Here is a 16,476-nt window from a genome sequence, read left to right on the forward strand (position 1 = left end):
AGCAGAACCAGGTTCCTGGGAACAAGCAAGGCCCCTTCTTAAAAACTGATGAGTGGGGCTGGAGAGACAGCTCACTGACTAAGAGCACCAGCCAGCTGCTCCTCCAGACTGCTCAAAATCATCTGTAAATCCCTTATAAGGGATCCAACGCCCTAGGACAGCCAGGGCTGCAGAGTGAGACCCTGTCTTGAAAAAACAACCAAACAAAAATGATGAATGAAGTCCTGTGTGGTGGCATACAAATCTGACCCCTGTTCTTGGGAGGTGGAGGCAGGCAGATCGCTGTGCGTTTGAGGCCAGCCTGGTCTATAACTTCTAGGAAAGCCAGGGCTGCACAGTGTCCTGCTTGCCAAAACGTTGATGAGTACGTATTCCTCAGCACTAGGTCAGTAACTGAAGTGGGTCTGAAAGAGGCAGCACTATGGCACAGCTTCACGAAAGACTCCAAGCCACACAGGGGGCAACGCCCTGCAGTTCACAAAGGGCCTTTGAAGCATCTTTAGTAAAGCTGTCCTCAGCCACAAGTGAGAGAGGGTCAGACATTGCTAAAAGGCCTGTGGCTAGAGTAAAGGAGTCCTGGGCCCAGTGCTCCTGTAGCCCCCACAGGCACTGGACAGCACCAGCCAATCCTAGTCGGAGTAACAGGAAGTTCCTGGTCCAGGAAAGCTCTGAGCCAATCAGCTGATAATGTGACCATATATGGCCTAATGCTTCTAGACTAGTGATCGGCTTTTCGGCCCCACCCTATCAGCTTATGCCTCCTTGTGATTGCTCCTTAGCCCACCCAATCAAATCAGAAGATAGCACGCCCCCTTAGAGGTCCCCCAGCTCCCTATAAAAAGGCCTGCGCACCTTTGGCCAGGGTCGCCACCATTTTGCATGGATATTTATTCTGTAGGCTCTTTCTGTGGGATGAACGCTCTTTGTTTTTACACATTATTTGACTCTGGGGACTTTCGAACCCTTACACAGGAAGGAGGGAACTATTTGCACCCTCCAGTTAGAAAACTGAGACCTTGCCAGGCATGTGGTACACCTTTAATCCCAGCAGAGGCAGAGGCTGGTGGCTCTCTAAAGTCAAGGCTAGCCTGGTCTACAGCAAGGGCTACACAGAGAAACCCTGTCTCAAAAAAAAAAAAAAAAAAGACCAAAAGAAAGAAAGACCCCGTGCTCTTTATTTATACACATCCAAGGCAGGAGAGCTGAGGCATCGGCTCCTGGTGGCTGACGCGTGAGTGAGCTACACCACAGACTGACACGGGAATCTCTCGTTAGCAGGTGTGAGCCAGGAGCTGCGCATCCACCACTGGAAAGCAGGGCACAGGGCACGGTGGCCTCAGTGACTGCTGCTGTAAGGGCTCCTCCTCGTCAGGAGGCACACACAGATTTTACACGCCAGGCTTCGCCAACAAGGACTAAAGGTCCATGTTATGACTAGCCTAGGAATGGCATTAGCAAGAAGCTGAAGAGGTGGTGGCCGGGGCCAGCGACCATCGTTATCAGCAGCTTTGTGGGCGGTGAGAGCGGCACAGGCCGCCATGGCCACGACAGAAGAAAACTAGATGAAGACGGAGTTTACCTACAGGTGGATGCTCCTAGATATGAGGAAACACCAAGCACTGGTGTTAGGGAAGTCAGAGAACGGAAATTACTTCCATAAAGGCGGCCGTGCCAAACATGCAGTAGACTGCTCCCCCTTTCTCTATTTAAGTCACCAGAATAAGCTGTGCTGTCATTTTCAATTAAAAAACAAAAAAAACAAAAAACCACCAACCATGGTCCTTGCCAGGCGTGGTGGCGCACACCTTTAATCCCAGTACTCCGGAGGCAGAGGAAGGCAGATCCCTGAGTTCGAGGCCAGCCCCGTCTACAAAGCTAGTCCAGGATAGCCAAGGCTACACAGAGAGACCCTGTCTCAAACAAAACAAAACAAAACAAACAAACAAACAAATACACACCACGGTCCCACTATGCTGCTCAGGCTGGCCTTGGTTTCCTAAGCCCACGTAACTCTCCTGCCTCAGCTGTGAATAACTGAGGCCACGGGTACGGAACACTGCGACTGGCTTTATCTCATTCAATGAGCAGGACCACATTTCATCCAGACAAACAAAACTTGGGGGTACTAGTGGGGAGGGAGAGTAGGAAGGGCAGAACCCTTGGTGGAGCCTGGGTTCCCTGCCTCCCCTGGGTTCCCCTCCTCCACTAATACTTTCTTTTGCTGGGGCCATTTATCTACGGAAGACTCATCCACACATGCTTTTTGCACTCCTATTGTATGTCAAGCACACCACGCAACAGCTCTCAATACCCGAGGTAGAGACTGTTACACTCTCTGTGCGGTCAGGAAAACTGGGCTCCAGGAAGGTTCACTTGTCCCAGGTCCTGTAGCTGACAGATGTCCAAACGGCATAGTACGGCATGAAACTCCTGTCTGAAGAAGACTAGAATTGGAGTTTCCACGCAGTGAGCATCAGCTGTGGACCCTCAGCTCACTCTCCAAGCCCAAGCTGGCCCTGAATTCACGGTCCTCCTGCCTCAGTTTCCCAGAGCCAATATCTGGCTCACCCTTTATATTTTCTTTCCATTCTTGGAGGGTGTGTGTGTGTGTGTCTGTGGTGTAGAAGTGTTTGTGTGTAAATGTGTACACGTGTGTATGGAGGTGAGCAAACAAGTGGGTGTGCGTCTAAGAGAGCAGAGGTTAACAATGGACCTAGTTTGTTTTCAAGACAGGGTCTTCATATATTCCTTGGTTGGCCTGGCGCTCACTATATAGACCAGGCTAGCCTCAAACCCATAGAGTTCTGCCTTCTTCAGCCTCTGAGTGCTGGGGTTAAAGGGTTGCACTACCACACCTGGCTTCTATCTTGCTTGTTTGTTTGTTTGTTTGTTTTTTGAGACAGTCTCTATGTAGTCCCGGCTGGCCTCAAACTCAAGAGATTTGCCTACCTCTGCCTCACGAATGCTGGGATTAAAGCTTTGCTCTACTGCACCTGGCTTCTATCTTTTTTTTTTTTTTTTGAAATGAGATCTTTCACTGAACCTAGAGCTCATCAATTCATACGGCTTGGCTGGCCAGTGAGATTTAGGGATGCCCCTGTCTCCTGACTCCTGACCCCTGACCCCCAGCAGTGAGGATACAGGTGCTCACCCTGAACCTGGTTTCTTCCATGGGTGCTGGGGATCCGAGCGCAGGACTTAATACTTGTATAGCAAACATTTTACCAACTGTGCCATCTCCTCAGCCCCTTATTTTTATCATGTAGACTGGTTCCCACCAGAAACCACACAGAAGTACCTCAACAGGATGCTCCACAAAGTTATTTACCTGGCTCCCCCACTGAGGGCCATCTAGGTTGTTTCCACGGTGGTAACAATATAAAGGATTCTTTCCTTCGAATAGGCAAGCCACCCCCTCCTGCGCCCTCAGGCTAGCCGTGTGTGCAATCACGAAGCAGTTTCTCTTTCCCTCCTGTCAGTCCCCTCCATTGCCGAGGCCTACTAGATAGCTTTGTCCGGTCTCTCTTGATTGACAGGTCTTTCTTTTCTCCTTTCCTAAGGCTACACTTACTTCTGCTCCTATAATCATCTCCACAGACCTGCCCTGGTCAGAACCTTCTCTCCTGGCCTGTCCCTACTTTAATACAGTCAACACACAGCTTTAATGATGTCATTTTATCGCCCACCACCAAAAAACTTAAAGCAACTGTCACTCACCAAGTGAAATCCCACACTCTAGACCACAACGAGAGAGGAGAGGGGCCCACAGATGCTGACTGAACATGGTGGGGGATGCCAGCGCCCAGCAGATACCAGTTCACCTAAACTTCCTGCCAGGGAACGGAGAGGCTGAAGACTTGTCTAAGATTACTAAGCAAGCAGTTTCCCCCTTGCGGGGACACAATGCTGTGTCTAACTGCAAAGCACACACTCTCCCTGAGGCTAACGCCATCCAGCTCACAGGGTGACTGGAAGTCTTAGCGCCTAGCCAGAGCTACACAGCGGGGGTTGGGGGTGGGGGGTGGGGGGGGCCCTCTGCACTGCACTCCAGCCCCAGCTCCTTGGATTATTTCTTTACCCCATTTGAGTGTCTCTATGGAACTTTCTAGTGTCTGATGTTGGTGGTATGTGGGTTCCCCTTCTTTTTTCATTTCTGGTTGTTAATTTTTCTGGTCAAGGTCTTTCAGGCTAGCCTAGGGAGGGCCTCAAGCTCCCAGTCAGCAGCCTCCACCTCAGGACTGGGGGGCCACTGTGTCTGGCGGTCACAGTGCTTTATTGCCTGCCGGTCTCTCCTTACTGGAATGTTCCCTAGAAGGTGGGGACTGTCTTCCACTACACCACCTTGACTTAACAGAAACCAGAGGAGCAAGACCTGAACTCTGGTTTATCCGACCCAAAGCCTATGTTCTTCCTCACTTTAGAATGATTTTCCGAAATGGCATGGGTGGGTGGACATGCATAGACAGACTCTACAGTAATTTCATTTGCTCTTCGGGACTGGGGAGTGAACTGGGGTTTCACACGCATCAAGTACAATGTTATTCCACTGAGTTAAACCCTCAGCCCTGACAATTTGCTTCCTCCCCCCCCCCCCCCGCCCCCAAGACAGTATTTCTCTGTGTAGCCTTGGCTGTCCTGGACTTGCTTTGTAGGCCAGGCTGGCCTCCCAACTCACATTGATCTGCCTCCCGAATGCTGGGATTAAAGGCTTGTGCTACCACGCCCGGCTGACATTTTGCATTTATTTGCTTTTCAAGATAAATTATTTTTGAGACAGGGTCTCATGTAGCCCAGGCTGGCCTCAAACTCATTATATACCTGAGAATGACCCTGGACTTCTGATCCATCTGCCTCCATGTCCAAACAGCTGGCATTACAGGTGTGCACCAACCACACCCAGTTTCTCTTTCTTAACTTTTTCTATGTGTGTGTGTGTATGTGCACGTGGAGAGGTCAGAGGACAGCCATGGGTAGCTTTTCATCTTTTGTTCGGGACAGGGTCTTTCACTGACACGTAGGCCAGACTAGTGGGCCCGCAAGCTTCCATCTGAAGAATCAGGCCTGCTCTGAGCAAAGCATATTGAGACATCCTTAAGTCAGTGATCTTCAGAGAACTATCCCAGCCAGCCTGGTGTACCTCACAGTGAGTGACCACAGCCTGAAGGGAGAACCCAGTTACTGTGTTTCATCCAGTTTTCATGCGGAAGCCTCAGACAGTGTCTGTCTTACCTGGGCAGCCTCATAGGTGATGGTCTTGGTCTCGGTGTGGACAATAGGGACATCTTTGGTTGGAATTTCACTTTTCACAGCATTGGCAGTATCTGAGATGGTGACAGTCTGAGTCTTTACCAGAGGAGGCTGTGGACGGTAAAGAGACAGAGTCGGCCAAAACATCCTGCAGGCCATGGAGAGCTACTAAACCTTCTGACTCTGATCTGATCAAAGTGTTAGGCTCGAATCAAGCAAAGGCTGGAGTGTCACTCTCCGAAGGGACGGACACAGTTCACAAGAAGCCTTGACAAGGTGCTACATCTTGAGAAGTGTATTAAAAGTGCCATTACTGGAGTCACTTTCATAAGCTTAATGGAAATTAGAACACCAGACAGTTTATGACCAACCGGTGATATAAAACACTTCGGACTGACCTTCAGAATTTGAATATAAAATTGTTTGCCAAATAGAAACCACTTTCATTTGTCCTTGTGATTGTACATTGTAATTAAGAAAAACAGGCACATCTCCCCACTCAGTACAAATGTGCACGGAGCAGCAATGGCTCTGGAACACATTTCCTCGGAATTCATTAACTTCTTCCAGATCAATGTCAGATGTTCACTTTGGATTTACTGAGAAGAAAACAGGAGTTGGAAAACCAGAAAGGAAAGAATCAGTTCTCCCACCACCTGGTGATTAATTTCAGGATTCCAAAAAGAACGAACATTAGTGGACCGGCCCAGGCCCCTTCTGCTTATCTCTTCACCTCTCCCAGGACAGCCATCACCCTAAAAACCACCACTTGACTGTGATAAGGTTAAGTGGCCATTCACCTAGCACAGAAGTTAGTGTCTGTGATCACAGAAGCCCTTATGAGGGGGCAGTGGAAGTGGTGGGCTGCATAATATAGCAGTGCAGAATGTCATTCAAAAACCAAATGTTAGTGAGGAGTGCTGGAAACATTTTGAGCACAGCCTCAGAGCTTTGAAGGCTCCGCCCTGCAGGAGTCTCTGTCATTCATCCCTTGCTGTAGCTCTTCCTTGAAACAGGAAAGAACAAACTTAGACCGCCTCCTCGAAGGTAGGAAGCTGGAGGTCACTCCTGAGAATTCTGTTTAAGTCATCAGCAGAGAAAACATGACTAGTTAATCCCTCTGACTGAGTTTACTTTACGGCATCAGAGGCTTCACTTTTAACCGTCGCACTGACAACAGCAGGGGCTTTTACCACCACCACTGCCGCCTCCTCCACACACCGGATGGGACCCTCTCCCAAGGAGTGCCATTTAGACCTGTGTTGTCAAATCAGTTACTACCTGGAAACTTCGAATGAGGGTGGGGAACTGGGTACCCACAGAAGAGTCAAGAGAGGATCCGCTGTGGGTCTCAAGGGTCTCTGCGGGTGCCACTGGCTCTTCGCTACCGCCTGCCTTTTTTCCACCGAGTCGCAGCTGGCAGGAAGCTGGAGTTACTGAGACACTTAAGGTACTGGCCTGTTCCTCCACTCCTAAGCACTCCCCACTTGGGCCTGCTGGCATCTCGTTAGCATCAAGATAGCCAGCTGTACCCTGCTCCTTCTCTTCCGCCTCCTTGCCGTTTATGGAGAGGAAGCCAGAACCAAAACTCTGTGGAGACGCTGGCGGGACGGTCATCAGGCTCTGACTAGCAACTACTGACTGCTTGGGGCACTCCCATTCAGAGGCAGGGTGGGTGGGCGGCCCTTCGGTCACGATAGCCACCTCCTCTGTGCGAATGCCATTTACACTCTACAAATGAACGAACACACACAAAAGGCAAGATTATGAGCAAATGAGGAAATAACTGCCAGACTGAAAAATCAATCTCCAACATATTAACCCTATCACCACCAAGACTCTTAACGGCCATTCGGGCACAAATCAGGAGCTTACGCTGTTTCAACTTTGTTTGATCCTACTTCTAGGCCACGGTCAATAGGAGAGCAACGTCGGTGCGCCTCAGTGTCCTGCACCGGCATCTGCCTACAGCCCTTGGAACGCAGAGCATGCTTTCATACCCAGAGAGTCGCTCTGTCACCCCTACCCACCAGCTCAATGATGCAAAAGGCAGTGTAACTTGGGATTTGGTCAAGCATGTTCTTGAGGACTTCTCGTGTCCCCAGACTGTGTGCACAGAGCCTTGGTCCCTAAGGCTTGTCAGCAGGGAGACAGGAGAGCAGCACACGCTGCGTGGTGACTTCTTCGGTCTCCATCCTGATGTCAGGCCTGCTCCCAAGGGAAGGGAAATGACCAGCGGCTGTCCTGTTTCTTCAGAGATGAATGGTACAACATCCCAACCACAGAGTGAGCTCCCTCCTGGCTGCATGCCTCTCTTCATGGGACACGCAGACACACACACACACACACACGCAGACACACACACATATATGTATATATTTATTTAGCTGTTACTATTTATTTATTTGTCTGCTTTTTTCAAGACAGGGTTTCTCCCTGTGGTCCTTGCTGTCTTAGACTCACTTTGTAGACCAGGCTGGCCTCGAACTAAGAGATCTGCCTGCCTCTGCCTCCCTGAGTGCTGGGATTACAGGCGTGCACCACTGGGCTCGGCTTACATCATTTTTAAAATTTGTAGTTCTCAAGCAGTTCATCATAAAAAGTTAAGAATTCACATACATAAACTAATATGAACTTAAGAGTCACCACACATCCATTTTACTTTTTAGCTTTACTTCCTAGCAATCTTCAGGGTCGTTGATTCTGGCTGTTACTGGGAGACTTGCCTTTGTTTGCGAGTTAAGTCTACTCAGGCCTCAAATCTCAGGAAGATCATTTTACCACTTTACAAGTTATGAGGGAACTTAGCGGCAGAAAGGAGATCTTTTAGAAAGGTGTTCCTGGAGAAAAATACACAGCTTGGACTAGCTGATACATTTCAATGTCAATCAATCAATCAATCATCAATCAATCAATCAATCATTTATCTACCTACCATCTGTCTAATTATACATAAGAATCAGTGCTCTTTCCCTGAAACCAGCCCACACTGGGACAAATATAAAATAATGCCCTCTTAAGGCCCTGAACTCTGGATCCATTTAGCTCCTGAGCCATCTTCAAACAGGCATCTGGAACAGGCACACGCTGAATCAGACCAGGACATCTCCCGTTGGTCAATTTTAAGTATTACACAGGGCATGCCAGAGGACTGAGAGGCTGCGAATCCAGCTATCTCTAGATCAGACACCAAAATATTCTGGCTTATAGCATATGAATTTCCTTATATTTAAAACGAGACTAACATTTAGCTGGGCTTCTTAGGATCTAATACGATAACATCTACGGAAACACTTTACAATTCTAAGGTGCCAACCCCTCACATAACCAACCAATCAGCAGGGCAGTTATACTGTGCTTGCCCGAGAGGACACAAGAGCTGATGTGTCATTGCTAGGAGCATACTGAACTATTTTCTGGCACCTCCACCTCACAAATTTATTGGGGGGGGAGGTTTCCCCCTAAAGAAAAATAGCTCCCAAATGGGCTTTCTCACAATCTGCACCCACCCCAGCTCTGAGAAGTAGCAAGCCCATTCATATGCAGAGGAATACCAAAACTTCTCTATATAATTTTCCTACAGCTGGAAAGCTGGCTAGTCATGACAACCAAACGACGGTCAACTTTGTTGTTTGCTGTTTGTTTTTCCTAAACACTGTCACTTTGTGTTCTTGGCTGGCCTTGAATCTGTGATCAAATCCTCCCAAGTGACCAGGTTTGGGGATTGTGGGCATGCAACACCATGCCTGGCAGGTCTGCAGAAATGATGCCACAAGTCTGTCATCAAGAAGTAATTTGTTAATTAAACACTGCTTAGGCTAGCACCTCTTTTTTGGTTCTTTTGTTCCATTTTGTATGCCCCTGGGCAGGGCTGGGCAGGGCTGATGGCCCTTTCTTTCCACTCGGAAGGTCCTGGGGACTAAACTCAGGTCATTAGGCCTGGCAGCAAGTGCTTTCACTTGCTGAGCCATCTCTAGGCTGGCCTCTTGACTAAAGTTGTGTACTGCTGAATGAAATTAAACAGACTGACCCTCCCCCCAAAGCAAATACAGAAAAGATCAAAGGTCCAAGCTGCAGCGAGAGTAATGTCAACTCCATAAACACTCAAGAGTACCTCGTGTGCGTTAGCTGTCACAAATAGAGAAAAGACCACCAGCAGCTAGGCTTTTTGGGCATCTGCCGCACTCTAAGGCCAAGTCGACCTCTCTGTCTGATCTCACGGGCAACACAGACAACCACATACTGGGCATCCCCGATCTCCCGTAGGAGCAATGCAACATGCTCCAAATTAGACTTCCTGGGTTGCTACCTGGCATCTACACCGGTAAGTGGTGGTACTGTCTGCCTTATGCGCCAGGCCAGAATCGGGGTCAATGTCCATGCTTTCTTTTTTACCACTACATTTATTTTACTCAGTGTGTGTTTGTGTGTTCATATACAAACGTGTGGCTGTATACGTGGAGGTCAGGGAACAACTTCTGGAAGCGAATTCTCTCCTCCCACCATGTGGGTCCCAGGGATGGATCTCTGGTGGTCAGGCGTGGCAGCAGGCACCTTTATTCATGGCCACCTCCCTAGCCCAAGCCATCTTCCACCTGTAATACTTACCCTAGCTAACTGTCCCTGTTTTCACATTTACTAGCTTCCCTCAGGCTCCACCTGGTTTTTAAGGGAAGCTGGTCTTTCACCGGTGTGGGCGGGGCTTGCTGATCCCTGGCTGGTGAGCCAGCCCAGGCATCCTCCTGTCTCTCCGCCACTCTAGTGCTGGGGTTCTAAGCATGTGCCACCACGGCCAGCATTTTCACTTGGTTTCTGAAGATCAAACTCATGTCCTCATACTGGCCCAGCAAGTATTTACTGACCAGACTACCTCCTCAGCCCCGCATTCAGTTCTTTACAATCTCACTTTAAGGTAACCACTTTCCTTATTTTATAAATGAAGGCGTGGCGAGCTTAGGCAGGTTAGAATTAGGGTGTGGATTCGGCTCTGTCCCCGTGTCCGACCTCCTCTCTTCCCAACAGCACTAGGCAGTACTCTGAGCAGGACCAGCACATATGTTTGACTGCTCAGAAGAATGGCCATCACCACGGTCCAGTCCTGGGGGGCGTAATGACTGTTCAAAGAACCCATAGAAGGACCTATTTTTAGTGGCTGTCGTTACACTTTCAAACATAAGACATTTGAAAAAGATAAGACTGGCCAGGGGATATGAAGTCTCATGACAAGAGAAAGCCATAATCCGGCGTCTAACATCAGTGAGGAATTGTAACTGACAATGCTGCCGCCGCCTTTGGCCACAACCATGAGCACAGGCTACTATGTTACATAACACTGCACAACTGCATGAAACCAAATTAGCCTAGAAACCATGAAAAGGGATCTTGCCAGAAATACGATTTGACATATGGCTGTGCCGGAACCATCCACAGTGAAAAGGCAGAATCGAGGTGTTTGTCGGTTTGGACTGTTGGGAGACTCACGGGAAGCAGCAGCAGCAGCAGGCTACAGTACCAGACCAGAGGAGACCTGTACAAGGCACGGTGGCAACATGAGAAAGGCCAGGCAAGGTGGTGCACACCGCGAATCCCAGCACTTGGTAGAGACAGGCAGAGTTCAGTAAGTGAAGGCCAGCCTGGTCCACAGAGTGAGCTCCAGGCCATCCAGGCCAATGAGACACTGTCTCAAAATAAAATAAAATAAAATAAAATAAAAAAATAAAAATAAAAAAGTGAAAAGGAAGTCCATTAGACAATACTTAGTTGAAGGTTCCATCTTATTTTAAAAGCTAATAGCTCCTGAGGTAGACACAGAGGTCAGGTGTTCAAGGCCATCCTTAGTTATGCACTGAGTCTGAGGTGCTAGGATGCATGAGATTCTGTCTTAAAAGTACAACCCCCCACACACAAAAAAGTCCATGGGGCATGCCAAGTATGAGAATTCAATATGTTTTATGGAAGAAATAGACTTCCCCCCTGAAAAGGCTTTCTACCTGTTCTATGGGATTATATCTCCAAATCTTTAAATATTGTGTGCGTGTGTGCGCGTGCGTGCGTGCGTGCGCGTGCGTGCGTGCATGCGTGTCTGTGTGTGTGTGTGTGTGTGTGTATAAGTTATGAATCATCCCTTCTTTGATCTGCATGTCTCACACAGCACTGAGAGCTTCCTATAAGTACTAGGTATCCACTGCTCCGCATTAAATCCAAGCCAGTCTTTCCAGGTTACCTTTGGGAGACTCACTATTTGAAAAGACTAATAAAAGAGAATCACAGTAAAAACTGTTTGAAAAGCCTTTCTAAGAATGTCCTGCTTAAGCAGGAGTCAGTGTGTAAGTTTTTCTGAAGAATGCGGGTAGTCGCTCCTCCCATGTTTATTTTGTTTCTTGTTCTCTTCTTGGTGAAGGTCAGTATTGCCTTTGAGCTGTCAGGCTGTTGGAGAAGCCAGCGCCTGTCTCAGAGAGGAAGAAATATGCTTAGCATTGTCTCATTTTATCTCCCCCGCCCATCCTCCAGACAAGGTTTCTCTATGTAGCCTTGGCTGTCCTGGACTCGCTTTGTAGACCAGGCTGGCCTCGAACTCACAGCGATCCACCTGCCTCTGCCTCCTGAGTGCTGGGATTAAAGGCGTGTGCCATCACTCCCACATGGCTTGTCTTCTCTTTCTATAGAGTAAAACTCTAGGTGGACAGAAGAGAACAAGTGAAGAGCAGGGCTGCACTCGAGAACCTGCCAGGGGACTCCAGAGACGCACCTTAGGCCACCACCTCAGGCCACCACCAGCTGCCAAAATGAGGGAAGGAAGCAAAAGATGCTCACTTCGAAGACTAACCTCTTCTTAATAATGTGCTGTATCAGGTCCTCACACACTTAAAAATTATAGTTGTCAACCACGTGTGGGGCTCATGCCTGTAATCGTAGCCCTTGCGAGCCTGAGAGAGGAGGGTCATGAGTTCCAAACTGGACTGGGTGATTTAGTTTGGTGCTAGTTGACATAATGAGACTTTTTCAAAACAAGGGAGGAAGGAAAGAAAATGAGCAACCAAATCCCAGTGAACTTAAGAACCCGTGCATAGGCAGGAGAGGACAGAGCCCACAACGCTGTCTTCTGATATGTGCATGACCCCAATACACTAATCATCATCATCATCACCATCATCATCATCACCATCATCATCATCATCTTAAAGTCAATGATGATGGAATAGTTAATATAGAAAAGTAATTGCTAAAATTTAAGTTATGTATATAATTACAAATATAAATATAAATTAAAAATGCAAAATACAAATCTGACTATATCTTGATTTAATTCCCTAGTAAAATTTTACATTAGAATCTGCCTCTGGAGCAGTGAACACATGCAACAGAAACTATCATTCTCCTGTCAGCTGAGGGCATAGGTCAGTGGCAGAACACTTGCCTTGCGGGCACCAAAACCCAGGGTTGAACTCCAGTACTGGAGGGAAAAAACAGTACAAGTCCAAAGTCATACTAGTAACTAGAAATATAAGATATTAATGATCACAGTGTCCCCCCATATTCATCCAAATAACTTTGCGTAGAGATATATGCTGAAGATGTACACTAGCAGCATGTTTTATGTCTAGATTTTGACAGGAGGAGCGTCTGGGATTGAACCAGAGCCTCCACTGCCTTCTCAGCCCCTTTTTATATTCCTTAAAATGTTACTTTTGGCAAAGAAGCATGAAGCAGAGCAGAACAGACGTCTGGTCCCTGCACGGGGGACATCTGAAGTGCAGCAAGATTACAGACATCATGGAGGAGGCTCATCTTTTTACCCTTTGTCACAAGTCCTCCAATCCTTCAGCAGGGTGTGCGTGTGTGTGTGTGTGTTGATAAGTTACAAATCCAGGTTCTGAGAAATGTTGATGTTGGACAGGCTATTTTGAGTGTGTGTGTGTATGTGTGTGCACATGCAAACATGGCATGCATTGCACAGGGTGTGTGTCAGTAGGGGGGGCTGTTAGAGGACAACTTTTGGTGCTATCTGAGACAGGGTCTTTTTGAGTTTTGCTGCTCTGTATGCCAGACCAGCTGCCTCAGAAGCTTCTGGAGAATCTCCTGTCTCCTCCCATCGTCTTGTGGCAGCACTGGGGTTGCTGATGCTCCTGAGCTGCCACGCCCACCGATCGGTGTAAATCACTTGAGGACTCAAGCCAGGTCCTCATGCTCACAGGCAGGCACTTAACCCACTGAGCCATCTCCCCAGCTCCATGGGCCATTATAAAAGGCTACTCTTATATAAATATTCAATATTAAAGCAGGCAATAGGGATCAGTCACAGAATCTACCACCACTTTAAATTATAATTAGCTCATTGCTGTTTCTAAGCCTCAAAGTGTATCTTTCTATGTTGTAATTACCCAAAAGTTGGCTTTCTAAACTAATATCCCCCAAGAGTGCCTTGGATTTAGCACCTTCTAACAAAACCCACCATGGTTACTAAAAAACTAACAGAGGCTTTCACATTCTCTTCATATTGTCTTGTAGTTTGTATAAAAAACAAAATAAAACAAAATAAAAAAACTGGCTTAAGTAGTTACTTTGTAGCACAATTAACTGTAATACTGTCTGTCTGTGGCTTGTGGCTAGTTGGAACACAAATAACTCAAAAGTTGACACACCAAACTTATCGGGGATTTGTTAGGCTTTAAAAAAAGATTTATTCATTTATTTTTTAAAGAGTTATTTATTATTATATATTTTAAAGTATATAGTATATCTTTATATCTTTAAAATATATTATATATTTTAAAGAGTTATTATGTATACAGTGTTGCACCTGCATGCTAGAAGAGGGCATCAGATCACATTATAGATGGTTGTGAGCCACCATGTGGTTGCTGGGAATTGAACTCAGGACCTCTGGAAGAACAGCCGGTGCTCTTGACCTCTGAGCCATCTCTCCAGCCCCCTTACTCATTTTTTTTATTATGTACATAATGCTCTGCATGCATGTATGTCTGTAGGCCAGAAGAGGGCCCCAGATCTCATTATAGATGGCTGTGAGCCACCATGTGGTTGCTGGGAATTGAACTCAGGACCTCTGGAAGAGCAGTCAGTGCTCTTAACCTCTGAGCCATCTCTCCAGCCCCTCTGTTAGTTTTTTTGTTTTTTGTTTTTTAAGTTGTACACTGATTTAAAGTTGTGTGTGTGTGTGTGTGTGTGTGTGTGTGTGTGTGTGTGTGTGTGTGTAGGTACAATAACCTGTTCGTGCACCTGGAGTCCAAAGGCTTAAATGTCTCGGTCAATTGATCTCCATGTTGTCTCTCGTGGCAGGGACCCTCACTGAACCTAGAGCTGGCTATTGTAGGACCTTCCTTTTTCTGCCCACCCCAAAGCCCCAGGGTTACAGGTACACACTGCCATGCCTGCTTTTCCTGTGGGCATTGGGTATCCAAACTCAAGTTCCATGCTTGCATAGCAAGCGTCTCACCATTGAGCCATCTCCCCTGCCCTAAAAGCAAGTTTAGTAAGACAAGGGAGTGACAGAAGTGACAGTAGGACTGGGGCACATTACCCTTGACTTGCAAACCCAGTAAGAGCTGCACTGCGCTGCATTGCAAGGGCCCACAGAACCGGCAGGAACTGAGGTTATCTTGCTAAGCACAGAAGGAAGTCGCCCGACGGAAGAGTTCAGCTCCTGGTCCTTAACTAAAGCAAACAATAAACATTACAGTCACACACATCATCAGCATTGCAATAGTCCCAGAAGGTCTGCAGCATGCACGCTAAAGAATGCAGAGTCCAATGCTGATAACATCAGTTAACTGCGAGTGCTCCGTTTCTACATTTTTCTCTTATTAACAAAAACATGGCCAAAGTTCCATGTCTCAGGAAAAGAATGGCTTTAGCTGCCTCAGGAAAAGGCTTTAAAAATCCAACATATGTCACTACACATTAACATGGTAAATATTTATAATCTCTTTCCTATTTTGAGAAACTATAAATATCAGCGTTTGCCTTGACTGTATAAATAACCAGTAGGAATATAGACCTGGTAATTAACAAAATAACAACATTTTCTTTCAAAATTGCTTTCAAATGGGCACTCGCAATAAAGGATAAATCAGACGTGGTAACGGCTTCTTTGGTCAGAGCCGTGTGCACACTGCACTAAAGACGACAAGGCAAGCAGCAGTAGCCCATTCTTCAGCCAAAAAAGGAAACACATGAAGGACAGAATTTACTGAAAAGGAAAACATCCCTGGTCCCCACCCCCAAAAGCTTGTAAACGGTAGCTCCCACAACTTTAAAACTCAGGCCGGGAGCAGCTTTCAAAGGGACCCTGCAGATGGGGATAAACTAACAACAGAGTCACACGGGCCTGGAAGGGGATGGTTTACATCCTTTTACCATGCGATGCACTCGCCTTCATTATCCTTTCTCCCTTGGTCACACCTTCCCCATCTTTTAAAAAGTCTGTACGTTAGAAATATCTCCAGGGCTCCCAGGAGCCCATGAGACTCATTTGGGTTCAAGGGTCACTGCTGCTTTCTAGTATACAGAGCTTATAGCTGCATAAAAGAGCTCATTGGGGCAAACATTTCACCAAGCTGTTATTTTACTAGACTTGATAAAATTGTTTTCAGGATAAGAACACACAACGCAGCGGCCTTTCTTTTCCGATGAAGGCAGTGAGGCTTGTCAATAACACTAATCCTTCAAGTAGTTTTGATTTCTTTCTTTCTTTTTTTTTTTTAAGTGCTTGGGATCAAGCCCAGCAGCTCGCACATGCTAGGCATGATTCTGAGCTAGCCTCTGCTGCCCCAAACATAGTCCTTATGACTTTCTAAATGGTACTGTTATTAGATTATCCCCAAGTAGGTGACTGTAAAAGCAAACAGCTTCCGAAACCATGCCTGATGCAAAATTTTAACTATTTTAGCTAATAGAAAATTTTGCCTTTGCACTGCACTCACCCGCACGGACTCCTCAGATCACATGAGCATCTCACCCCTGAGCAGATCTGCAGAAGTCAGAGCGCTTAAGCAAATGTTAAAGGTTATGCAGAACACAGTGGTGGCGGCAGAGAGCAGAAACCTCCCCACAGCTTTACTTCCTTACACTGTGAAAGGTCGGACAGAGCAGTGGAGGAGAGGAAAGGGAACCATAAGCTGGCACAAAAATTCTGGTCGTTTGTGATGGAACAACATTAAACTTGTTAGCAAAACTTCACAGAAACCTCGTTTCCACAAGTTTCTTAAAGCC

General features: G+C 47.0%; 1 protein-coding gene across 13 annotated transcripts in view; it reads right to left on the minus strand.

Moving 5' to 3' along the window:
• EPB41 (erythrocyte membrane protein band 4.1) overlaps positions 1-16,476 on the minus strand; it is a 154,869-nt gene that overhangs the window by 4,716 nt on the left and 133,677 nt on the right. For 6 of the 13 annotated variants that reach the window (XM_084787466.1, XM_084787462.1, XM_084787459.1 and 3 more), the window contains 2 exons: positions 6,529-6,978; positions 5,230-5,358 (listed from right to left, as the gene is read on the minus strand). In XM_084787466.1, coding sequence (XP_084643592.1) covers positions 5,230-5,358; positions 6,529-6,978 — 579 coding nt within the window. The remainder of the gene's footprint in view (positions 1-5,229; positions 5,359-6,528; positions 6,979-16,476) is intronic. The other 7 variants (XM_084787468.1, XM_084787467.1, XM_084787469.1 and 4 more) reach the window with 2 other exon arrangements.

This window comes from Acomys minous, assembly GCF_964271855.1.
Source record: "Acomys minous genome assembly, chromosome: 6".
In the NCBI taxonomy this organism is placed as follows: Eukaryota; Metazoa; Chordata; class Mammalia; order Rodentia; family Muridae; genus Acomys; species Acomys minous.